The sequence below is a fragment of the Malurus melanocephalus genome, unplaced genomic scaffold, assembly GCF_030028575.1.
Source record: "Malurus melanocephalus ecotype Western Australia unplaced genomic scaffold, MMel_1.1 scaffold_1104, whole genome shotgun sequence".
NCBI lineage: Eukaryota > Metazoa > Chordata > Aves > Passeriformes > Maluridae > Malurus > Malurus melanocephalus.
Genome location: NW_026624336.1, coordinates 36,807 through 62,717, shown reverse-complemented (window position 1 = coordinate 62,717; position 25,911 = coordinate 36,807). Strand labels below are relative to the sequence as shown.

Below are 25,911 nucleotides of genomic sequence, written 5' to 3'. Positions count from 1 at the left end.
CAAAATGCTGAGAACGTTGATTTAAAACTGCAAGGCATACAAAAACACGCTTTTGCAAATATACCAATCATATGCTGAAATGTAATAGACTGCTAAATTAACCAATGAATAATTGCTAATCATATAAAAAGGCATTGCTAATCATATAGAAAGGCTGGCTTATGAAAGTAGATAAAAAGGAGCTTGTATTAGAAATAAAGGGATCATGCTCATCATATTGGTGTCTGAGTGACCTTGCTCCCCGTCGACCACACTGGGGAACAACCCACCAGTGGGGAAACAGCTTCAGGCCTCAGCCTCCCACTTTAATGGGGATTTTATTGCATCATTCAGAACACTTTAAAATTGTTGTCACGCACATTATTTGCTGTGCTCTAGATCTGTCTTTGAGGTTTTTGCATATTGTATGAAGTAAGTTATGTTCTTCCCTTGCAGTGTTAATAATCAAGCAGCCACACATTAAGCTTAAACTTAGCTTTAAATTAAGCTTAAAATTTCATCTCAGGTACTCTAAATATGAGCAATAGAAAGAATTGAATTGAAAGATGCTGCATATGTTTGAAATATATGGCAGTGTCCTTTTGGACAGGGTTACAGAATGTTTGACATCTTTTCACACTGAAAGTCTTTCCTTTGCTGTTAAAGSACTTTAATAACTTGAACAGACACCAAAAACATATATGAAACATGTGYTAAAATGTTTTCCTCTGAGTTTGTATTTAAGAAATTCTGCCTGACAGAAGGTACTCCTTGAGTCATCGTGTCTGTTCAGCCTGAACAAACTTAGCAAACTACTGGAGATTTAAACAGCTGGTGTTGGGACAACTTGTAAGAATAAATTATTTATCCATGGTAAAAAACATTGGGGGTTGTAGATTTTTGTCAATGAACTTTACAAAGCCTGAATTTCTTTCTGGTCTCAAGCTGGACTATGATAGGATGCACTAGAAGATGTGGTCAGATGTTGAGTGCGCTGTTTTTTCCACTCCCTTTCAAACCCAGGTTGTTGTTTTCTGCCATGAAATTGAATTTACTTTGTGTAGCTAATTAGAGACTTAGGGAACGTGGACATGCCCAGAGTAAATCACGTGAACTAGGCCAGATTAATTTTCCTTTAGAAATGCCTCTTTTATTCCAGTGACTTAAAAAGCTTTTAGACTGCTCTGATGCATATTTTAACYAGAAGATTCCTGACYACTGTTAGAATAATAAAAAACTCCYAGCTSTCCCTCTCCTAACGTTTGTCTGCTTCATAAAATTGAGTTTGGTTGTTCAGTTTGTTGTCTGATCCATGCAGAACTTAAGGTTTTGATTTATTTTCTTTTCTCATCGTGGCACTGGACACAGACTGCTTGTTTGCACAGCTTTCACAGGGAAAGGAAATCTCTGTACAAACAAAGGGATTGGTTGGGATGCTTTGTTTTCCATAATGTGTCTACAAACAAGATGGTGTTTCCCATTCTCTGAGGAAAAGGCCAAATATAGCATTATTGACTGATGTTTTCAATGGACCCTTCGTTGATCCAAAAGTGTTATTCCACAGAACTGTAAAGTGTTTTCTGGTGGGGTCGAACAGGAAAAAATACGGTGTGGCTTAGGGAAACAGGAAAAGGAGAAGAATTCTGCTTTGCTGGACAGCAGCAGCAGCACTGAGTGATGGACATTTGATCTCCTGCATGCCAGGAATTACATCACCAGACTAACAGACGTGATTTACGCCTGGCTGGAGACAGTCTGTATCAGCAATGATTGAGAACAGAGTCAGGACTGGGCTGATTTCCTCCTTGACAAAGTGGTTTCCTGCATGTTGTGGATGTGGAAGGCACCAACAGGAGCTTCTGGTGGAGTTTCTGCTGWGAGCATTTCCTCTGAGGTACAGCAGGGACCTGGAGAGGCTCTTCTGCCTCTCCTGAGGTTGGGAGCTCCTGCTGGAATCCTGCCTTGTATGAGGGCAAAACCCTGACTTGCATGGGAAGAACCTTTGCATTTACAAATAYCCCTCTGCTGGCATCTTTGTTTCTSCTTTTTATCCTTCTCTTTCTCTGGRATTTACAAGGTGATCAGGGAAGCCAGTGGCAAAGGTTCCAGGTAAATGCAATCCTCTGCCTGTAACTGAGTGTTCCCAGGTCACTGCCAAGAGCTTCCCTCAGGTTTAAATAAGAAATGTKGGCTCAAACTGTATTTTCCATAACCTGGGGCCTTTCACAAGGTTTTTATAAGGTCCATGCAGGTGTCTGCTCCCAGGTTAAAGGATGTGAGTGGCTTTAGGATCCTAGCAGAATGTTTAAACACATTAACACCTGATTTTGGTGTATTTAAGCAATTGGTGGGGGCAGAACTAATCAGGATGAGATAAGATTTCTAAGAGGCTGCTTATTCCATACCTAATTAACAAACTTGTCTTCTTGCCATTAAACACACCACACACCTTCAACATTTTAAAAAATTGGCTGTGAATTTGTATGGCAGAGGAAAGACTTTGCTTCCATACACATTCTTTTAAGTCCATTTGAACACAATGATTTCAAAGCATAAGCATAAACTTGGATTATTTTTTTAAGTAGCTAATTTTACATCCCCAGAAGTTATATCTAGGTAAAATCATGATATGCATGTAGCATATTGCTATAACTTCAAATGGCTGAAATAAATTAAAACCTGTCTGCAAGCCTGAAATCAATCACCAAAAGAAAAAGCTTTCTTATTTCTACGCATCGCATTTTCCCTTGGTTTCCTGGAGGTCATTAATAACCACCGGCCTGAAGGGAACATTTAACACCCAGCACTTCCAAGGAAGGAAGGCAATGCAAAGGCAGAGGGARGTTTTCCTGTGGCCATACTTGCTGTTGAGGGCTGCCACCCCGACGGTGCTGCGGGGTGTGGACATGCTGGCCACGTAGTTCCACTGGCGCGCCTGCGGGTCCCAGCGCTCCACTGTGTTCAGGTAGCTCCAGCCATCGTGCCCACCCACCGCATACATGGGCCCTTCCAGCATGGCCACTCCTGGAGACAGACAGAATCAGGAATCAGGAACCCCATTATCTCTTCATTTCAGTGACCAGCAGCGCGTTCATTTCCCCCGTTAATTCCCCTTCAGTGGCCAGCAGCGCGTTCGTTTCCCCCGTTCGTTCCCAGTGTGCAGATAAGCGATTTCAGCTGGTATTAAACCATCTGAGAGCTGCCTTTTCACTTGGCACAAAGATAAACAAGCGCTTCACATGCAGTGTTCTTCTAAATAACCRTTATCTTTTGCCAAAAGATTAGAGGAAAGCTGCTTTGGTTCTGATGTTCTCTACTTGGACTTTTATCTCTTTCGCTTCTGTTGACCTTGCTCTGAGACAAATTTGAGCCCCTACATGGGAAGGGATGTGATTCCCYTAAAGAAAGGCAAAACTCGAGKCAGGCAATGAAAAATATGCCCAAAYYGACAAYSTCTCCTAATTCTGAGCCAGCTGAAGCTCTGTAGTGCTGCCAGCACGAAGCCTGGCTGGCYGGTAGCTGGCTGTCCTTACCAGCTGAAGCACCACAACATTTTAATGCTTTTTGGATAAGAGTTGGCTCCTCTCTGCTGTCCTTGAGGCACAGGAGAGTGATCTTGGCTGCCACTGCGAAGCTCTGCATGGACAAATCCTGTGCCATTGTGCTTCTCCAGAGAAGRGCTTTGGTGCTTCCCCTCTGGGAGCTGCTGCTGCTCTTTGCTCCCTTTGTTAGGAGAGGCGAAATGTCTCCATCCAGCTGCTTAAAAGTTTTCTAAATCCATCTTTCAGGCCTAAATATACATGGCCTGATTTCTTCAAAAGCTCCAGCTCTCCACAGAGCCTCCCTGAAGGTAGCGGGGGCTGTGAGTATGAGGCAAACCAGGCTGATGCACAGAAAGAAGCCCAAATTTGAGCACTCAGATTTATGGCTGTGAGCTACATGTTGGGGAGAATTATGGCCCCTGCAGTCAGGAATTGTAAAGACTTCAATTAAAATTATTTCATCTGTTTGGTCTTCTTTGCCTTTGCTAATATTTGGGTTCACAGATTTTGTGCTCCAGCTGGTAAAAACCCGACACAGCCCTTTCTCCACCAAGCAGGGGAGAAGGTGACATAGGCCACAATGGTTTGCTAAATAATTCTCCACCAATCTTCTTCTATTATTCATAAAAATAAAAATATCCCATGTCATTTTAAACTTACTAATAATTTCAAGCAGTAGCTGTTTCTGTAACTAAAGAGAAGCCAGCTTTTTCATAAAGTCTAGGATATATAAATTGCTCAGAAATCCTCATATTCCCTCTGTCGCAGTCTACTCARCTGTAAACTCAGCCTTATTTTTTATAGTTCTGGAAATAAATTCTAGATTTCATATTCATATTATTCCTTCACTGTGAATAATATTAAGGATTATTTTGCAGCAAAAAAACCCATGGATACTAAACCATGGCAGAGCTCTGTAAAACTTCTTGTAATTACATTAAAACTGGTGAAGTTGGACTTATTTCCATGCACTGTTTTCTTCAGTGTGAGTAATGCCCTGATCTGAGTTACAGAGGTGTTTGATAACTGTGGGTGCAACTTTTAATTTATTTTAAAAAATATTTAAATCAGGTTGCCATTGTATTGTAAATATATCTCTTGACCATTTGATGCYTTAGGATTTCAGTTTCTCTATTWCCCTGTCTCTGTAMCCCTGTGATCCTTCAGTGTTTAACTCCAGATTCCACAGAGAGTTCCCAGCTCATGCTCTCCCATTTTTACACAGAATAATTCCTCTGCAGCCCCAAACTCAAGGACACCTCCCTGKGCCAGGCCCCAAGAGATGGAAACAACAGAGAATTGGGGGAGCCAACTTGGAGTSAATGACTGCATTGGYKSMRSYKSMAWTKGRRGRWTYMRSCCCMAWKKGSMAAWKGRMMAAARKKRRRAAAGGKKGAAAARCCCGTGAGCCATTGTCCATTGTGGGTGTGGGACTGCCCTGRATGCACCTGAAGGCCYYGCAAYAAATAGAACATTTTTTGATTTTCTGAATTTTTTCCAACTTCTRTTTTAGGTAARCCCATTAAGGCAYCACATTAAATCATGKMAGGAGTTGATTATTTTTACTACRSCWTATATTYTGGAATTTCCTACATGYAAAATTAACTCTGGAGTACCAGTGCTAGTTAGGGGAATCCTAACAAAATCCTAAAATTATGGAAATAGGCACATCTGTCTTTGAAAAATGCCTTCCCACAAATATTGCTGCACATTTTAAATGCTGTATAAAGTTCTCTCAGCAGTGTTGGAGTCCACCCAGCCCCGTCTGAGGGTTCATCAGAGGCAGAGCCGCTTACCCAGGCCATGCCTGTGCGTGGACATCGGGGGCATCACGGTCCAGGCTTTGCTGACGGGGTTGAAGCACTCGACGATGTTGGAGGTTTTGAGGCCGTCCCTGCCCCCCACGATGTAGAGTTTGTTGTCAATGACCGCCACCCCGAACTGCAGCCGTCGCCCGTTCATGGTCCCRATTTGGATCCAGCTGTTGGTCCTCAGGTCGTATTTCTCGATGGTGGTGGTTCCTGTCCAAAAACAGAGACAGCCATGGGGGAGCAGGACCCAGCAGCCAGCACAAAATATGGTTAAATTACGAAAATTTGTTGTTCTGTGGGTGAAATTTTGCTGTGGCTCCCTGAGAAATTCTGTTCTTGTGTGGACCCAGGGAGAAAACTGCAATGATTGCATACATGGCTGGTAAATCTGTGAAAATACACTTGGGGGAAAGAAGGTGAAAAATTAAATTTGAGCATTTTTCATGGCACTGCAAATTTTGGAGATGTGTTGAATCTGTTGCTTAACTGCCATGAGGGTAGGGGGTTGTGGTTTTGTTTGGGGGTTTCTTTATGAATATGTATTCATAAATATATATATATATAATAATAATATATTCCTTATGAATTCAGTGCCTCCCAACAATCTACCCTTAAACCACGTTTGTGCCTAAACCATTGGTGATATTAAAACCAGAATACCAGCTTGAGATCTGAGGGACTGRAGATGCATCTCCAGCAATCCTCTGGATATTTTCCCTTTCCCTCTGGAGCCAGGCAGAGGATTGGGCTGTGTGTGAGTTCACATCTGGTGCCCAAAACTTCCCCGAGGTTTCCCTGTGCAGCAGCTCCAGTAGCTGCATTTCTGCTGGAGCAGAGAAGCCACATTTTCAATCTTTTTCAGGTCACTGGCCCTCCAGTAACGTTTTTACTGAAACTCTTCATAAGGCACSAGCTCTCTGCCGTTCAGCACTGACACTTTTCCACGCACATCATCGCTCAGGAGCCGTAATTGCTCCTCTGGGGGTTGATAAGCACAGCGAGGGCATGGCTCAGTAAGATCCCAGGCAGAATTGTCAGCTCCACATCAGTGCACCCTGGAGCTCCAATTCAGCTCAGTCAAAGGCAGCCAGATGAGGAAAACATAGCTGATTTCTTGTTCTTTGACTGGGATTTGAGAATAGACATGAAGTGTTTTGGAGATAACAGCAGGCAGTTTGTGGCTGAGGAATTGCATTTACAAAAGGAAAACAACCGTGCAATAGAGCAGAAAAGAAGGGTAGGATTTGGGTTAGAGATCTGTCAGAGATCACCTGATGTACTCCAGAAATTCAGTGAAATTCAGAGTTTATCTCATGCTAGCTTTTCTCTTAGCTACATGTTTTTCCTCAGGCATAGGCTGGAAAAGAAACTACCGGCTCCATCTGCAATAAAAGGCAGAAATTCCACTTTTTCCCCTTTTTTTCAGAGCAGCTGGATTTCTTTGGCTGTTTTTTTTCTATTTTGTTGGTCTGTTTGTTCGTCTCTGCTTTGATTCTTTCTCATTTATTCTATGTTAATATGTGAGTGCCCCAAAGTTCTYCACTTCAAAGGGAATCTCTCCCACTGACAGACACAGGGAAGATGCAGYGGGGTTGAAGTGTGTTCAGACAGACCCCGTGGGCTGTAATTTGTACAGAGAAGAAGAGCTGAAAGTCACAGAAATTAACGTGGTTGAGGCGCATTCACATTTTTTTCAAAATTCTGGCACGAAAGTATCACTTTGATCTTTTTGATCATTTGAATTTGAGATTTGGCTTTCAGTTCCACCTGAGATAAGCACAAAGCCAATGTTGGTATTGCCTGAGACCCAAACCCGGTGTGTCCTTTGTCACAGGCAGTGTCACTGCCCGAGGTGGGGGTYTGTCCTTCCTCAGAGCTGCTCCTCCAGCACATCCTGATCCCTTAGCGCTGTTTCCTTTGTCTCACCATCCACCCCAAACTCCAAATCTGACTCAGAGCTGTGGAGGACAGCAGGGAGGAGCAGAAATGCTGCTCCTCTTACCCATCCAAAGGCAAAAGTTCAAACCCTTGGCTCCATTCCRAGGTCAGCAGTGACAGAGGCACCAGCAGGAAGTGCAGATGTTGGCTCAAACAGCTTTTCTTTGCGTAACCTTCGCTAGGAAAAGCTCATTGGAAAACTGCATTTCTATTTGAGGGGGAGAGGAAGATTACCTTGAATTTGTGGTTGTCTGATACAACCCATAAATGCTCGGTATCACTAATGAATCTRCTTAATTGCAGCAGTTTAACTCCAATTTGCTAAATTGTGCTAGGAGTGAGTGTTTTCATGTCGTGCTGGCGATGAATGCACACCCTGCACTCGATGTGATTGCACAGAGATAGGGAGGGAGCTCTGTAAGATCTCTCATATGGGGAAAAATCAGTCGTCAGCAGCTTTTTTTTGTAAGCCATGAAATGGATTATCTTCTTTGTGATTCTATTAAAAGTGAACTCACACAGCTAAAAGTAATTCTGTGCAGCAAGTTGCTAGATTTTAAACGAATTAGAGTTCTCTGGCTCCAAGCTGTGGGTTTGAAGTTGAGGTTCCTGGAGAAAGTGATTTAATATTCTGCCTCCTAAGTAGAATAGCGCAATGTTTAAAGCTGTAACCTGATTGCAGTTGTGGAAATCAAATAATAGAAACTGGAATACATTTATAATAATTAACTTTAGACTACAAACCTGAAAAAAAAATTGTGTATGAAGTCCTGAAAAAAACTGCACTCGTGGAAAATACAAATCTTTCCAGCTGCAATTTTCTAATAAGGATTGGTAAGCATTAGGTAAGAGTTCTCTGTAGTTCAGTCATGTTTTTTGTTTTATTTTTCTTATCCTTTAACATTTTAGCTGTCTTACTTTGTCAGAATATAGACCACAAGGTTCATTATTAATCAAATCTTGAAATATTTTGAATATTTACTTTCTTCTTCTGACTTGCAAATTCAACTATTTTTTGCAATGATTCGTGCAATGTTTAATTTTAAAATCACCATCTGAATCTGATTTCTTTACTCTGCACCTCAAGATAGGTTTATTGTTTACAAATATGATTCTCGCAAGAAGAATGAACTTGTGAAAGAGGATTCTGTTTGTGATTTGGTTTTTCTTCTTCTTCATCCCTAAACTGATGTTTTCCTACGGGAAATATTTAAATAATTGCCATATATTCCCTGGGTGTCTGTACTACAATTAATTAATACAATCAAATTAATTTGTGGACTTACCTTTTGTGGCATCCATGCCTCCTACAGCATAAAGGGCACCCACTGTGGATTTTCGGGGCTTGGTCCGAGGGCTCTGCATCATGGAGCGTCTCTCGGGCAGGAGGTGGTACTTCATGGCCTCCATGAGCAGTTTCTGACACTCGAGRTCATCTGCAAACATTGGACTGTTCTCTAGATCAGCCAGTAGCTAAGAAATGAAGAGAGAGAGGAGCTTGGTACTCATCTAAATCATTAAAATTGCATRTAGTTTAATAATTAAAGTATTTGTAGATACAAGCATATTTTAAGTGCACCAGTCACTTGAGCTCTTCTGGAAACTCTGCTTTAATACAAGCAAAACTTCATAAAGGTGGAGGAAAAAAGTCCATGAGTTTGATGGCTTTGCTTAATTTTTTCCTCCCTCTTTCTTTTAGCTTCTAAAAAAGTTTAAAATCAGAAATATAGGACTGCACTCTCTGAAGGCAAAACTCTTTCTGCTGTAAGCAAATCTAACACAGAGAACTGGGCATCTCTGTGGATATTAGAAGATATTAAATGTACTTAAGTATGTGTAGTACTTTTATACTTTATCCAAAGTTGAATTTTTGCAGTCACACAGGACCATAAAGGCCCCCACTGAGAGTCTTGATGTTCTAGATGCATTTGTGATGAGACATAAAGATTATTCTGTGGCACAGACCCAGAACTTTCACCTTCCTATAAAACAGGATGTCCAGCTTTGAAACTTCATGGCTGAATTGTCTCTTTCAGAATTAAGGGATAACTCAATTCTGTCAGTGCCCAGAATTGTCAACAATAAGTTAGGCCTTTTTACATTTGCCTACCTTTTATGGCAATAAATAAACCAGCATTGTTCCTTCCCTGTCCTGCAGTTTGGTAAATCTAAACAAATATTTTCATATGGTCTCTAAACTGCTGTGCTGTCAGAGGAGAACTATTGTAACCCAGCAAAGGAAAAATTGGCTTTTGGAATACATTGACATTTTTCAGAGGTAGTTTGTAGCCTRGTAATTACACTGGCACTGGGGGATTTATTTTTATCTGTGTTTTAAAATAATGAAGAAATATACTGTACAGTTAAAAAAAGAAGTAAAATAATTTAAAAATACCAAAAATCTCCAGCCCAAACCAGAACCTTCTGACAGAACCCCTCTCTGCCTACAGGATGATCAAGACAAGCTCAAGATTTCAGCTGGCAGAGTTCCCTGTTCCYGTTCCCACCTGGGGTGGCAGCAGGGGCAGTCTGATGTAGGACAGGAGCATCCCCAGGTCCCTCTGACGGGTTTGCAGGTCGTGCCTCACCCACATCATCAATGCCTGGAAAATGGCCTCTTCRTCCGGCACGTTGATGTCGTCGCTGGACAAGAGCTTGGCAATTTCATTAGCTGGGAGCAAAAGAAATTCCTGGTTTTTTATTACTTCTATGAAGTGCTCCTAAAAATAAAAGAAGATTTCAATGTGCTGATGGTTTTCACACATGGAAATAGMTTTTGCTTAGATAATGTAGGCTTTGTGAGCATTTCATTCTTGTTTTGTTTCACAGTATAGGGAAATGCTGTGGGTATTCTGAAGATCACTGARTGTSCCTGAACCATTTAAGGGAGATTTTKGTTGCTTTTTGCTGTTTTACACTTGCAGAAATGAGGAATAATGCTCATCTTCACACCACCCTGCTGCAGYTGTCTTTGTCAGGATTCTCATCAGCCTTAGGGATTTGMCACTGGCACTTTTGTTCATCAGTGTGATCTTCACACTGTGGCTGCGTAGAAATACCATTTGAAGATATACTGTGCATTTTAGAAGTGCCAAGTGGGCATTCAGATAAACTGAGTCCCTTCTGTTGCAGATTCAAAGGTTTTGAGCCAATTGCACTGAAACCTCCCAATCCTTTTGTAAAGAGCAGGGCCAGCTGTTGGCTGTTTGAGGGCAAGAAAATGCACCAAASGAAATTTAACTGACTTTTCTAACAGCACTATTTGGGCAACAAAAAGCTGTACAAATCCCAACAAAAGTTCCAGTTTTTTAGTTAACTTCACCAGCTCCAGAAGTGACCACGTGTATTAAATCCCTAAAGTCTTTCATAGAACTATTTTTCATTAAAAATATATTTCACAGTTGAGTAACAACATTATCAGCATATATCAATATTGTCTTTTCCTCATCAAATTGTAAAGGAAAAAGAAATTTGGTCAAGAGAGATAGGTGGTTCTGTTGCTTGCAAAGAGATACATGTAGGAATTCATGTCTGCATTTGAAATATAATTTCTAGTTTGCTACCTGGAATTAATATATTTTCTTTGGGAAACAAATGGAAATAGGGCAGGTGAAGAAATTTCACTAACTGATATTTTACTGTTTGTTTTCAGCAGTTTCTTGACTTTCTGTAACTCTTTTCGAGTGTACCCAGGACGCAAATACAGAAGTATCAGTGATTAAAGGAGATTCAGCTTTGGCCTGTTGTGCATATCCTGCTTTAATAGTTGTGATATTCAGACAACAGGGACAGGAAGGCCAGTCCACTTCTAGTCACAAATATAGCACAGGTTGTTTATCAGAACGAGCTCTGTCTGCATGAAAAGATACCAGGCAGGAAACTGTTAATGCTCTGCACCAGTGGCCAAAGCATTGAGGGGGAAAATCTCCCGTGTCTGGTTTTATGGAATGGATCTGGTGTTTGCAGCACTGAAAATGCAATGGTCTCTGCATTTACAGGACAACTTTCTGGTCTTTCCCCTAAGTTACACATTTTCAACAACATGAAACAAACCTGAATATTTTATTTATCCTCTTCTACAACTCTTTTGTGTGTATGCATTATTATGATCTCTTATTCCCCATAGGTTTTTAATTTAACTCCTGGGAAAGACTGAAGGATGCAAATGGTTAAAAAAATATAACTACAAAGAGCCCTCTTATTGTTATAAAATTATTAGTCTGATCTTACAATTTTATTTCCGTTTTTGGGAATTATGAACAATCATTTTAAATGCCTAAAGCTGCTCCCCATGTGCTCRGGCTGGTGGAAGGAAAGAGGCAACAGTAGAGGGGTGATTTCCTGATTTTGGCAGGATATAAAAAGGTGTGAAACACCAAGGACAACATTTTATACAGGCTGAGCAAACCTCTATCTTAAAYACCCTGTTCCAAACTTTAAAATACAAAGGGGATGTAGATTGCTGCTGAACAAACCATTCATTGCTGTGACAGGAAGGAGCATGAGCACTGTTCCCAATCTGCCCATGCCATTCCCTCATTTCAGCAGGAGGACATGCACAATCCTTGCTGGATTCTTCACTTCTCAGCCTTTTGAAGCCCCTAAACCAGTTCTRACATCCTCCACTAATATTTCAAGCACCAGGCTGCCATGTGTCTCCTAACAAGTATTTCTTTTTATATCTATTTAGCTGTGGCAGCTGCTATTCTTTATGTGTTTAAGGCTGTGATAACACATCTCGTTGCCCTGAATATTTATCCCTCAATTTGGTTTCACAGCAAGTTATCTCGCTTCTCTGTTTCCCATGCTCTGAATATTCATTTTTTGCTTTGAGCCAGAGGAGGATTATGTTCCAGTCAGRGACGTGCTGCTTTTTAGCATTCCAAATCTTTCCGATTCGTTCTTTATTTTGACTCTTTTTGTGCGTGCCTCACCTTAAAATCAGCTTTAGAATTTTGCCTGTGTGGAATCAAAGCCGTGAGAATGGCCCAGTGCTGTCTCTAGACAAGAGCCATGTTCAGGCCATGTTACATTTTTTTTGGCAGGGAAAACTAAGTTTGCTAAGGATGCCTTTCTACAAGGCATAACCCCGAAATGGGGAACAACAACCTGAACATTTTGTTGTATAATTCAGACAGAAAGGCAGCKGTCCACCTTACCATGGTGTAGGTGTGTGCCACCTTCAGGAGCTCGGTGCAGCCCTGGGCATCCCCGAAGGAGCGGATCCCCAGGCAGTTGGAAGGGTGGAGCTGCTTCATCAGGAAGTTGCAGCACACCTCGATCACCTGCGAGAGCTGCAGGAGGCACGCCGCAGCCAGCAAACTCTCTATCGTGTCTTCCTTCAGCTCAAGGATACCTGGGCAGTTTTCATTTAGGAAAAAAAAAGAAGAAAGTTTTAAGTATTTTTCCTTTTGTTTTCATTGTTCAGAAGTTTGCCACTCTTTGATTTTTCCCTGAGGTGTCCTGTGGTTCACAAATTCATTTTCCTTTCTTGCTGACGGATTTTTCAAACAGGTGTTTTAGCAGACTCACAAGGGTTTGGTAGATATTGGATACAGCAATTGGAACATTTTAATTGGAACTTTAATAGTGTTAGATCTGGATTGGATGGGGAAAAAAATTAATAAAAAGAAAATTATGATTAGGGAAAAATCTTCCCCAAAACAGGGCTCTGAGTAACCTGGTCTAGTGGAAGSTGTCAMRGTTGGGGATGTTTTYTAAAGCTCCCWTCCAACCCGAGCTATGAAAACTGATGTTAATTGATAAAAATATATATAATTAATAAAAATACAGATAATGTTTGTGCAACAAGAGCTTTAGTAAGAAGAAGGCTGGGGGCAGGGGTACCTGTGTAGGCGTAGCGCACCAGAGCTTTCAGCGCCTCGGGATCCACTCCTTCCATCTTGATCTCCTCCTGCTTGGCYTCGCGCACGTCGCTGGTGAACATCGCGGCAAAGTAATCCGACACGGCGCTCAGGACCAGCCTGGACACAAAATTACCTCCTTATCCCAATGCCAGGCAGAAAAGCCAGTATTGTTGTGTTATAAATACAGTGTACGATGGAAACAATTAGCATAGGATTCAAATCTTGCGGCACTGAGCAGTGAAGTTAAAAGAGTAATTAGTGATGTAATTTTCTTCCAGAGTGCTTATTTGGGCAGATTTTCTTCGCTGATCTTGCTGTGGTTTGACAGCAGCAAGAAGAGAGGATGGACAATGCCAGTGGTTTTTATTGGAATTTAATTCTATTTAAAATAACAGATATGAAACGTTGATCACGTCATTTCATTCAGCATTACCTGAAGCCCTTATTAACCATTCATAATTAACCAGGGCATTCATAAATCAAGGCGGCACTTGGAAATTTGGGATATAAACAATCCTGGGCATTGTACCTGTGGGCTGGAATCTTTTGGTCGCCAGCAATCAGGAGCACGTCGCAGAGCTGCTTCTGCTGCAGGTAACTCTCCATTTTACGGAAGGTTTGCTCCGCGTGGTTCGTGGACTGGAAATACTCATCAGAGCCATTGGTGCCCATGCCCAGGGAGCTGCTGGTGGTGGACAGCCTGCCAGGGACAGAGGCAGCATTGTAAATTGTTATTATTGTTGATTTTTGATCAAAGGTGGGGCAGAAAATTGTTAAATTTTAAAGGTCCCACAATCCTGGTCTTGCCATGGCTTCCTCCAGCTTTTTGTCTTTCGTATCTGGGTTTTCATTCATAAGATTGTACATGAACTGTGTTTCACTACAGTTGTCTGTAGTAGGTGGTGCTGCTGATTTGTCTCCTTCCATCAGTGTTGAGTGGATGCACTGTTTGTGTGATAAATGCATCTTCCCGAGCAGCCGCAAACAGAATAATCTAAAAAAACCTCTATTTTCCTGCGATACTGATAGCTAAAACACCTCCTGGTATGGAATGTTGGATATTCCATCTTTAGGTTTTATTTCTGATCTCCTCTTACTTTGCCCATTAAATTACCTGACTCAGTGGGAATGGATCTGAGGACAATTTAATGAGCACCATATAATTCTGGAGAAATTTCCAAATTAAAAGCCCATGGAACCTGTGCATTMCATGGCCTTTAGAATCTGAATAATGAAATAATGGAGACAAATTAATTTCTCTGCCTTTCATGGAAATGTACRGCATAAAYRCATTCCTCCCACTCCAGAATTCTSTYAGCTTTCCCACTTAYAAAAAAATCCCTATTTTTTCAAAAYATCATTCCTTACAGCCTTTTAATGTGGATTACRTTGCAGATTGAAACACCTTTTTGGTATTTTCTTTTTCTATTCATCTGTTTTTAGTAAAATAATAATGCATTTGTATACAAGTATATTACATAGCTTGAAAATGCTGCAATATTCAACACTACTTTAGCTAAAGGTTATTTAGAAAACAATTTTCTCAGTTAATATCTTATTTTGTTAGAATGTAGAGCACCTGGGTTTTTTTAAATTTCCAAGCATAAATAAGAAATAATGACAGCTGGTTGACCAAATATCTTGATTGTCTTTGAGATTGTTAATGCAAATCCGTAAGTGATTAGGAGAGATAAAATCTCTTCATGAAATTAGCGTATTAAATTTAGCAGAATATTGGATTACGTCCGCAATTTAACATCTAGTTCAGAAAACGGAGAGATAAAAATTGCGAAGTCAGGTTGAACTGGTAATATCAGAAAATAGAGATGCTAGATCAGACATTTTCAAAGATCATACCTCATTAACAAAATTCAAGGGAAATAGTTAAAAATCAGATTATCATGTAGTATTGAATTGAGACACAGCCATTTTCCATCCACTCTGCAAAATGTTTCTCTTTATTACAATTTTGAATCCATTTTTGCTTAGTTTAATTTAGTTTTACAGAAAAAGGGGAAAACCAAGTTCACCTCTAATGTGTTTCCTTTGTAGTTTATGACTTACAAAAATGAATTTGTCCCACTGTGTTTAATAACTCCGCTTCCTTATTTGTTTCCTTTCAATGCTTCATAGAAAATTACGAAGCTGCAAAATTGGATTATATGCTCATTAGTTCGGTATCAGCTACTGGATGCCAAATTCATACTCTGTAATGTTTTGCTATTTACCTCTTAAGCTTCCTTTAATGTTTTTCAGAAAATTATTTTTTTTTAAAATCATTTTTTCACATTCGTTATATCCACTCTAAGTGCTGTTTCTAAGTACATTGCACTGAGCYTTGATGATGAAAAAACCTCAAATAATACTCAACCATCCCTATGGTAAACAGACAGTTCTGATTATGTGAAAGAAATAATTCCCCATAGTGTGTATTTATTTGTGGTTAGAGAATCATGGCCAAGGGAATGAAAGTCTAATTATTTCATTTAGTCCTGGATGCTTTTTTCRTAAGTTTTGTGGAGTCACATTTAACTTCAGCAGAAATACCACCAATATAATTAATTATTTCAAAGGCAAAGGTCTTCAGAGACTGAAAAATACTGGAAGCAAAAGAAAGTTCTCCATTAATATTAATATTATAATTTCTGGTTTATCTCCAGCAACTGGTTCAAAATGGTAGATATATTATGTAGGGGGAAAAATTAAATTCAAAGATAAATATTTATATATTTTCCTTAGTGTATGAGTGTCAGACTCAAATATTGACCTTCAGAATGTAGCGTTGGGTAATGGCAAAATAAAGGAGTCAGAGATCAAAATATCCTGAAGGAAGGAGTCAGGAAAAGCCCCTGGGGAGTGATGGAATTGAGGCAGAGGATGCTGAGGGTGCAGCCCAGAGATGGGAAAGGAGCTCGGAATTTTCAGGTGGGAGCACAAGGTCCTGTGCAGGATGGACTCAGGGCTCACCTCAGAAAGGGAACAGATAAAGATCTATTCCTACAAAACGTGCATAAGTCTGGACTAACAAAATCAGAATATTTAGCAATAGAAGATCCTGAAAGTGCATTAATCAGGAAGGAAAACAATCAGTGAATTGCTCTGAAGAATCAGGAAMCCAAATTGTTTAATGTCACCTTTGTGTTGGTGTTCACTGGGACAAAGCTGTAGTAATGTAATTAATATGAATAATAATGGCTTATTACATTAATTATTATAAAATGGAGAGGTAAATCTGTATTTAAATTATTCCAAAGTGGCTGCATTCTATGAACTTCATTTAGGTAGAGAGCCAAGTGAAATAATTCCAGAGTTCTCCTGTAAGGATTTGTCAATGAGAGGGAAAATGTGGTCCCATTTTTAAAAAGAAACACGGAATTTTGAAACATGCAATATAAACAGAAAACTTGAAGAAAGAATCATTTAATGTCTCGATGATAAGAAGGACATAAATCCCAGCCAGCGTGGCTGGTCAGGATGAATCATGTCAGAACATTGCATTTTACTCATTTTTTTCCAAGCCACCAAAGCTTACTGGGAGAAAAACAGGGGTTGTCAGAAGCCATCTCRCCTTCTGGATGACTTCTGACACTATTTCACATGACATTCTCAAAATCGAGCTGGGCTGGCATGTTTTAAGTGTAATAAATATAAGAGATATGAATAACTTGTTTAGCCACGCTTGAAATCCAGCGGGGATTCAGCTCCAGAGGCAGAGAAGGTGCTGAAAGCATTCCAGACAAATCCATGGTTTGTTAAAAAAATGGGATGGGAACAGGGTTTGRTGGTCATGCATGGATAGATCATAGCAAGGCACCAAGCTTTTGGGAATGGAATTTAAATTCAGAGAGGCGTCTTCGCCCTCGTCCTCGCTGAGCTTTAGGGAAATTTTTATTTTTCAAAGAGCTGCTTGCATCTGTATTCAAATAATCACCTGAATGWAACACAGGGGAGGAAATGACAGGAAACAGCAGGACTGTACTGGATCCTAAGCAAGCTGGGACTCAAAAATGGTATTGGGAGGTAAAATTTAATCTTTTCTGTAAGCAGAATTGATGTTATAAGTTTTGTGATTCATTCCAGACCTACAATTCTTTAAATTTCTGAATTATGTTAAAATTATTTTCTGCCATGATGAAGTACTCTTCACATTAATCAGCAGAGCACTCTTCATTAATCAGTATATAAAGGATAAATTCAGATTTCCTCATTATTTAACTAGAATGTGATAACACATAAATGCCTTTTATTTGCCACGACCTTTTTAAAATTCAGCATTTTATCAAACCTCGTTCAGTGTGGCTCTGGCCAAAACCAGAAATGACGRTAAGGAAGCTCAGAAGCACAATATTGCATGAAAACAAGGTGCTTTATTGGAATATTTTATTTTTGTTGATGCTGATGAGGCTATTATTTACATTTTTATAGTGGCCACTTCTCTTCTTGGCTATTTGCTGAATGTACCTAGTTAAGTTGCTCTGATATTTGTGAAATTCAGTTTAATCAAGTAACAGTTCAGTTATTGCTGTCCCAGATTGTGATTTTTGGGTCTCTTTTCCCCTGCACTGTAAATCACCCCAGCAGCATCTGGGTACCTGTAACAATGTGGGAACAGAGCCCATGGAATCTCTTTTAGCTGCTCACAGAAATCTTTTATTCTCACAAAAAATAATTTCAATTTTCCTGGGCTGAGCACCCATTGGCTGTTTGCTCTATAGGGTCACAAGTGGGTTTATTATCATCTTAAAATTATCCTTTGYTCTGATAATTGGGGTCACTGCAATGTGTGATTTCCAAACTCACATTTATGGTACACTATCGTGTTGGAGGGAAATTAAAAGCCATGAAGGAGAAACTCGGGGTTGAGTATTTCTTGCTCAACTTTCCAGAAGCAAGTGATAATCTTTCTAAAGAACAAAAAAATGCTGTGACCAGAAGGCATGATGTAGCAYTATTTCGAGCTGTCAGAATGTACAAAATGAAAAATAACAGCTAAATGCTGGATCTGGGCCTGCAGCATTTTTCTTTAGAGGACATAGAAAACAAAATACAGGCCAATGGCAAAAAAAAACCTGGTTTTCACTCCAAGCAAAAYTAGTGCCAGATGAAACTAATTAACTCCATGTTTCTTACTTCATTAAGCACTTTTCAGAAAGATTCCTGATGGGAGAGATTGAAGGGAAGAAGAGCTGCTTTATGTTATCCCTTTCCATTATTGGGAAAAGTGGAACACAGAGGAGCAAAGGGAAATAAAAGTATAAGAAAAAAAAAAGTGAAGTGATTGCTCACATCCAGTGAGCAGAACTTGCTGGATACCTCATTCAAGGTTAAAGACTGCTGCAAAGGGRGAAAAAGTGTGATTTTTAACYTATTTAGCCAGARTGCCCTGTGATAATTACAGATTTATTAGAAAAGAGTGAGAGAGGATGTGTGTAAAGGTCTGGACAGCCCCACAGGTAGACAGCACARATGAGAGACTGAAGTTTCCTATTCTGTTGGAAGCTTTTGTAAGACACGTAAATTTATTTGTGATCAATTCTTTCCTTCTCTTAATCATGCAATTTACCCTGAGAGCATTTCCCTGTGTTAAAGCTGAATATTTCTGCGTGTTCATGGGTACAGAGATCCTGATATCAGAGCATTCTCCAGCCCATTGTTATCTCCTGAGCTTCTGTGGCAGAAAACATAACTCAAACCTGAGTCTGGAAAGGAGCTTGAATAACTTAACCTGCTGTATTCATTTCTGCCTCAATCGAGGGCATTTTCTTTCAAATYAGTACAATCAAACCAGCACACAATGAATGCCCTTCCATCTTTACTGCAAGGAATTTTTAATTTATATTTAAATTAAATATGAGGAATATTTAGTATTATAAAGGAAGGAATATTTAATTTTGTAATAAATTACATACTGTTGTSCTTTAGCTCCTGTTCTTACTGTTGGTCACTGACTTACACTTTTTAATACCTGAGGAATATTTTAATATTTTTTATTTTTATGCACAGTGTTGCCAATGTCAGAAATGAACTCCCACTGCACATCTCCTGGGATTGCTCAGAAAAGGAAGGGTTTGAGGCAGGAATTGCTCAGTGAGGAAACCTCTGTCCATGAGTTCACCTTTGTGAGACAGAGAGAGAATTGTCTTTACAACCTTTACAGACAGAACATCAGCTCTGCTTTTCTCTGACAGGATCAAGTGTATTTAACACTGTTTCTGACAACAGGTCTTAATAAAACCTGTTCCCTTGATGCCATCAGGGCTTGGCATTTTTCAGGGCAGATAATAGTGATGACTTCAGCAAGCCAGGGACTGTGTCAGCCTCACTCACTGTAACTGAGTGGGAATAAAAACATGAAATGGAAATAAATGAAGCACACCAAATCAAAGGAAAAATAAAGAAAGCTGAAAGTGTGTAAAGGATGTGAACTGGGGAAAATATTGCTTGTATTATTATTATGACAGGTTTTCCTCCTGGCTTGTCTGTAGTATTCACCAGGCCGGAGAGAGGCAAATTTGCATTGTAATGTGATTATACAAAAAATAACACAGCAGTTTTATTGCATTTGTTCAATAAAATATATATTACAACTTTGCTGAGGTTGTAATATAACCAGAACTAAATGAAGCATGTGAGAATATGCTCTCATATCTAATCTGGAGAGAAGAAACTAATCTTTCTTTGGATGGGTTTTCTGCCTCCTGATGAAGGAATTGATTACTTAGGCTCCTTGAAATCTGTGTTATTTCAGCAAAAATATGTTAGAAGATTTGCCTCAGATGTTCTCCAGGTTGTGAAATCTCCATCCTGAGAGGTTTTCAGGTCTGGATAAAGCCCAGAGTGACCTGGGCTGGTCTCACAGCTGACCCTGCTTTGAGCAGGGCTGGAGACCCCCTGAGATCCTTTCCAGCCCACATTTTCCTGTGACCTTGCAAACCTGTTAGTCCCAGTAATTCAAAAAGTGGAAAGAGGTAATAATATATTTAATGAGGATTTAAAATATAAAGTGAAAAGTCTTTATGTAGATTAACACAAACACTTATCTGTTCCCATCTCCACATCCTAAAGGTGGCCTTGAAGCCCTGATGCTCCTCTTTCTGGAAATTGTTATGTTTTAACTTCTCTATTGCGAAGTTTCCAACAGTTTCTCTTATGACTGTATAAAAGTGCYAATGGCTGTTCAATCTTTGTGCAATATCAAAACATATATTCTACCCTGTGTCCCCGAGCAGATCAAATCAGAGCTTAGCAAATGTTTTAAGGGCAGTTCAGCCTTTCCTGRCACCTTTTGCTGGACTGGCTGCTGAGCACCTCTTTATTGAATAAAACTGATGTTCCYTCCAAATTCAATGGGAAATTCAGCTTTTAAATATAGCAGCAAAGCTGGGACTACATTTATGTTACTTTAGGTCAAGACCCTTTTTTGCTGTAGTTTGCAGTGCTGACTTTGTTAATTCATTAACTGTGATACATTGGGGTTTGGATTTATTGTAAAACCAACTGAAAAAGTGCAAGAAAACTTTAAAAAGCTGAGGAGTGATCGAGCTCCATTTGAGTGAGGAAGTGAGAGGCACATTTGAGCTCTCCTGCTTTGTGCATCCCATGGGAGCTTTGTGTCGAGCAACTTCATCAGCTCCAAGCCATTCCACATCTCTTTTATGGGAGAATTCAAAACAAATTAAGATGAAAGAAATTACTCCTGACTTACAGCCTTGTCCTTTCCATGCTTATCTCCCCTGCCCTGATGGAACAGCCTGGCTTCTGCAGGATCTCCAGGCTGGATCTTCCCAGGAAGGTTTTGCTCTATCCCAAACCCACAGGCACAGGCTGCAGCAGGAGACTGCACTGCCTGCACTGCTGGAGCATCTCAGAAAGATCAAAAATCCATCCTAAGCCACTGCAGCAGCACACAGAGCAGGGTGGGGGCAAGGATTGGCACAGGAGGGAATTTCTGCCTTTAGGAGAAGCTCTCCATAAACTGAATGATGAGCTGGGCATTCTGGAGAGAATCTCCTGTGAGTGACCTTCGTGAGGCACTAATGAGACCCATGACCCAGGAGAAGCATTTTCATCTTTAAATGATCAATATCTATCCATTATCCATTTAGGCCTGTAAAATATTGGATGTTTTCTAGTAAGTCAGATTATTTCTCTTTATTTCATGGTGGGTTAGACTTGATGGCATCCAGAGGCCTTTTTCAGCTTATGTTTTCCTATAATTGAACCCAGTTCTTGTTCAAGATATGTATTTATTTATTTTGTTCAGGGTCTGCATTTATTCTCTGCCCTGCTCAAAACAAATGGTGGCATCAGAGCTGGCCTCTCTCCTGTGCCTTTTCACTGAGTTTATGGCAAAGGCAAAGCTCCTGCTCTACCCAGCTGAATGTCTGAAACATGAGCCCAAATGGATCAAAAAGCAATGTTTGAACAGATATTCCCAGGCTGGCAGCAGAGGGGTTTGACTGCAAAGCTTTAGATTTGGTGGTCACGACAGAGAGGGAAAGAAGGAGCYTCCAGCAAAGTCAAGGAGCATGACTCAGATGAAATTACTGAGGTATTTTTATCTCTTTCTCTGTGTGTGTGTGTGTGCATCTCTGTTTCTTCACATTCTGCAGCGTTCTGAAATGGTCTGACATGGAGACAGAGCTTTGCTGAGCATCTGTGCTAAATGAGCATGGTAAGGGAGGTTTCCCTAGCAACGCAAACCATATGTAATGGCTTAAAATAGCTTTTCCCCAACTCTTAGGATTTCTTAGTGGCTTGCTCACAATTTCCATTTAAATCAAGGTATATTTGCCCAGTTCGAAAAGGTTCTTCGTTTTCTCAGCTTCTGGTAAAATGAGCAGGGTTTGAAAATGCTCATTTCTTGCCAGAATGCCTCCCTTCCTCTTGACTTCTAACTCACCAGGTAAACTGGACCATGGCAAAAGGTGACAGTGGCTGTCCATTCTCTCAAATGCCTTGCATTTGTTTGCTGTTCAAAACTCTGTTAGAACTGTATCAGTCTCTACTCATTATAACAGGGAAGTTCTGATAGATTTTGATTTCTGTGAAATCAGGATAAGGAGAAGAGAAAATGTGCAGCTGTGTAATATAACGAGTCAATCACACACATTAATTCCTCTTTGCTCTGGAGTAGATGTTTGCAGGCAGATCTGGATTTTGAAAACCTTGCTCTGTTCCTCTTGTGTCCCCAGGAAAATGTTCCCTTTGCTGCGATGCCCAGAGGCTGAGTGATTGCTCTAATGAATCTCAGACATAACCCATACATTGATTTTCAGATCCTAGCCATACAGGTAAAAAATTGATTAAATCAAATGTTATTATACAGGTAAGAAATCTAGACTTTGGTCTCAAGGTTTTCAAAATAAATCCAACAAAACCAAAGGAAGGGCCAGGTATCAGCCAGTGCTTTCTTTTCCACTAAAATGTTTGTTTGGCCTAAATGGGTTTTAGTTGAGAATGTGATGAAACAAACTTTTAATCCTGTAAAACACAGCGTGAGAATACAGTGCCTATTTCMTGAGAAAACATTTCTAAACTGCAGTCACTTAGATCCTATATCWGATATTTCAACCTCAAATGAGGGCAGGATGCTCCTCTAAATATTTTCAGTTATTCTTTTTSTGTTTTATGCTACGATTTATTGGAKGGAGAGAACTTTTGTAAAGAGCCAGGCTCTCTGGCCTTGTTCTATGTATTTTAATTTATTTGAGCTGAGTTCTGACTATTAAGCATCAGCCTGAAAAAGGAGGGAAGGGGTGGCCTGGGAGCAGATCTGCTCAGTGCAGGGTGGAAGTTCCAGTGCTGATGTTTCTGATCACAGAGGTGGAGTTTGATGTCACACAGGAAGAARTTTGGTTATAACTTTGGTTTAGAGGTTATTTTATCTAAGTTTATATCCTACAGCTACCTTCAGCTCTTCCTGCAAATCCCAACAGTAATTCAGTTTCATTTTTTAATTCTTTTAGCCTGCACATTTATAGGCTCACCACACGTGAGCCACAGTCTTGTCTAATTGCCTGATACATTGGAGAATTATTTTATTCCAGCAGAATGAAAGGAGCTRAACCAAACTGGTCTCATTTAGCTGGGCTGATTTACCTGTTTGATTACAACAAGCAAACCCCTTTATTTTTTAAATGTGAAAAATTCTAGTAAAGTTCCTCATCTCAGCATTCCAAAGTAAACAATTCAGCCACAAACCAAGGGTGAAAGAAAATAGTTCCTTTCTTCTGGGACACTGTCTGGCTATAACTTTGAAACCAAGCAAAACCTTCTCCCCCTTTTTCTCAGAATGTTTCACCAGCCATGAGATTTCGTGTTGATCTTTCAGAGTGACTGTGAAAACTGCTCTGCATGGGGCACATGTGTTTAATCATCTCCTTAACTTTCGCTGGAGACATTAAGAAGTGATTTTAAGAACAGTAATAACTCTTTAAAAAGTCATTTAACAGCTGTCTTCGCTGAGGGCGAGCTCTACAGAGTGAAAATGAGAAGATAATTGAATCATAAGAAAATTGTTTTGAAATGACTGGAATTGTCCTAGATTCTTAAATTACTATTAAATGGTATTTTTTTCCCTTGCCTGTAATAATTCATCTTTGAAAGCTGGGCATGTTAAATGTAGGCCTGTAAAATCTTGTGTGTTTTCAAGTAAGTCAGATTTTTTCTCATTATTGACTTCTTGGTGGGTAGACAGGGTTAGACTTGATGGCATCCAGAGGCCCTTTTCAGCTTAAGTTTTCCTATGATTCTATTTATGTAGCTATGAAAAAAATATTTTCAATAATTATCCAGTCCTTCCACAGGGTRAATATAAAATTAATTTCAAAATACAATTCTACTCATTCCTTTCATCCTTAATAACTGTTCCAACCCACTTTAATGTTCCATTTTTTTTTGCTCTTTCAAGTTCCTCAAAAGATGTCATAACAGAAGGTGAGAGTAGGGATGCATCCCAAGGATGCCTTTGAGACATTTTAATTCTGTTTTCTGTACCAAGAGCTCTTGTGTGAGGTCACAGCATTTATTTAGTCAGAATTAAATCATTGATCAGTGTTCATTGCATTTGTACTTGGCCTCACAAGGGCTGTTCCTCTTTTTGAATTATCAGCTGCTGAAAAAAGGTGATTTTCCTCTTAGATTTTGATCCTGCATCAGATACCACTTACTGTAACTTTCTAGATTTTCCCCACTTAGCAAACTTTAGGGATCAAATTTTCTTGGTTACTTCTTGCCAAATGATACAGTGTAAAATTAATGTAATTATGATTTCTGAGCACTCAGAAATAAAACYTAGCAGTCAGCAAGAAGTTGCCAAGAATAACATGTCAAAGTAAAGCAAAGTGCCTCATTAATAGGTTTTACTGGACATTATGGAGAACAGAAAAGAAGCAGTTGTCATTTATATTTTGAGCATGAAATTATTATTTTTCATGTGCTGAGTTCAACCTCAAGAATTTTTTGGAGTAAACCATTTTGGAGCAAGTGTGAAACTGGTTTGAAATCATGCTATTAAAGTAATTATCAATGGTTCACTGWCAAACAGGAAGGTAAATCAAACTGGGCTCCTAAGGAATTTAGCACTGAAGTTCCCCTCTAACTTCTCATAAATTTTCTAAATCACTTGAAGGGAAGAAGAAAAGAAATTAAGGGAAATCTTTGATGTTATAAATTACAATTGGGGATCATGCCAAGCTGAGAGGAGCTGCAAGTATGGTGTGGTACAGGATCAGAACTGAATATTAAATCAGTAAATCAGGGTTATTAAATGGCATCAGGRCTGGATATTCACTCAGCCAATTGGAGACATTATCTGATCAACATAAGATGGGATTTATCTGTGCAAAACACTGKTTTTTGGAACAAATAACTGCAAAAATGTGCAGATGGCTTGGGAACAGGGCTCTGGTACAGAGGCAGGAGTTTGACATGAATCACAAGGCAGGCATGAGCAACAGCACCATGTTGAGAGAAGAAAAACAACTACTGAGGATATTGGAGCAGATTTGAGTCAGGATGACACATAAATAATCCAGCTCTCCACTAGAACTGCCAGACTGCAACAGGAGCACATCCAGGATGGGCCCCAGAGCTGCAGGGACAGACAGACCTGGAGACAGACAGCCAAATATCAGAGGAATATCAGCAATTCAGAGACAAAATGCAAGAATTGCAGCTCTTTAGACTTAACAGCAATTCTCAAACATAAACACAGGGTGTGAAGAAGATAAGTGTGGCAATAAGGGGAACAATCTGCTCTCTATACCAAGGGGGAAACACCAAAGCAATAATGAGGTTAAATTGTACTGTGGACAACCACAGAAGTGCATAAATATAAAAATAAATCAAACTTCACACAGAAGGATCAGCATGCTGTTTGCCTAGATGGCCAGCATTATTCATTATGCCTCTAAAACAATTCTTAGCTGAAGTTAAGAATATTTTTTTTAAGTTCTTCTCAAAATGCTGGAGTTCTGTTTTAAAAATAAAGGCGGCTGTGACATGGGATTAGGAATGATCATTTCTAAACTTTTACCTTGAGCATCAGAGATGGTTCCTGGAACTGAATTCTTACCCACAACAGGGAAGAATTGTGATGAACCCCTCTGAATTCCAGCCCTTTATCACCTCTGCACAGGGCAGATCACAGTCCTTCCCTTCACCTGTGCCCAAGATCCATTGTCAGCCATCCCTGTCCTTCACTCTTTATGTGGATACCCAAAACTTCCTTCACTCTTTATTTGGATACCCAAAACTTCCTTCACTCTTTAT

At 39.8% G+C, this 25,911-nt stretch overlaps 1 protein-coding gene across 1 annotated transcript in view; it reads right to left on the bottom strand.

The window, feature by feature from the left end:
- Nucleotides 1-25,911, bottom strand: part of KLHL4 (kelch like family member 4) — a 34,548-nt gene that overhangs the window by 3,663 nt on the left and 4,974 nt on the right. The window contains exons 2-8 of the mRNA XM_057386969.1: nt 13,667-13,837; nt 13,118-13,254; nt 12,430-12,626; nt 9,778-9,990; nt 8,557-8,743; nt 5,318-5,542; nt 2,841-3,003 (exon numbers count right to left, since the gene is read on the bottom strand). Of these exons, the coding sequence (XP_057242952.1) occupies nt 2,841-3,003; nt 5,318-5,542; nt 8,557-8,743; nt 9,778-9,990; nt 12,430-12,626; nt 13,118-13,254; nt 13,667-13,837 (1,293 nt within the window). The remainder of the gene's footprint in view (nt 1-2,840; nt 3,004-5,317; nt 5,543-8,556; nt 8,744-9,777; nt 9,991-12,429; nt 12,627-13,117; nt 13,255-13,666; nt 13,838-25,911) is intronic.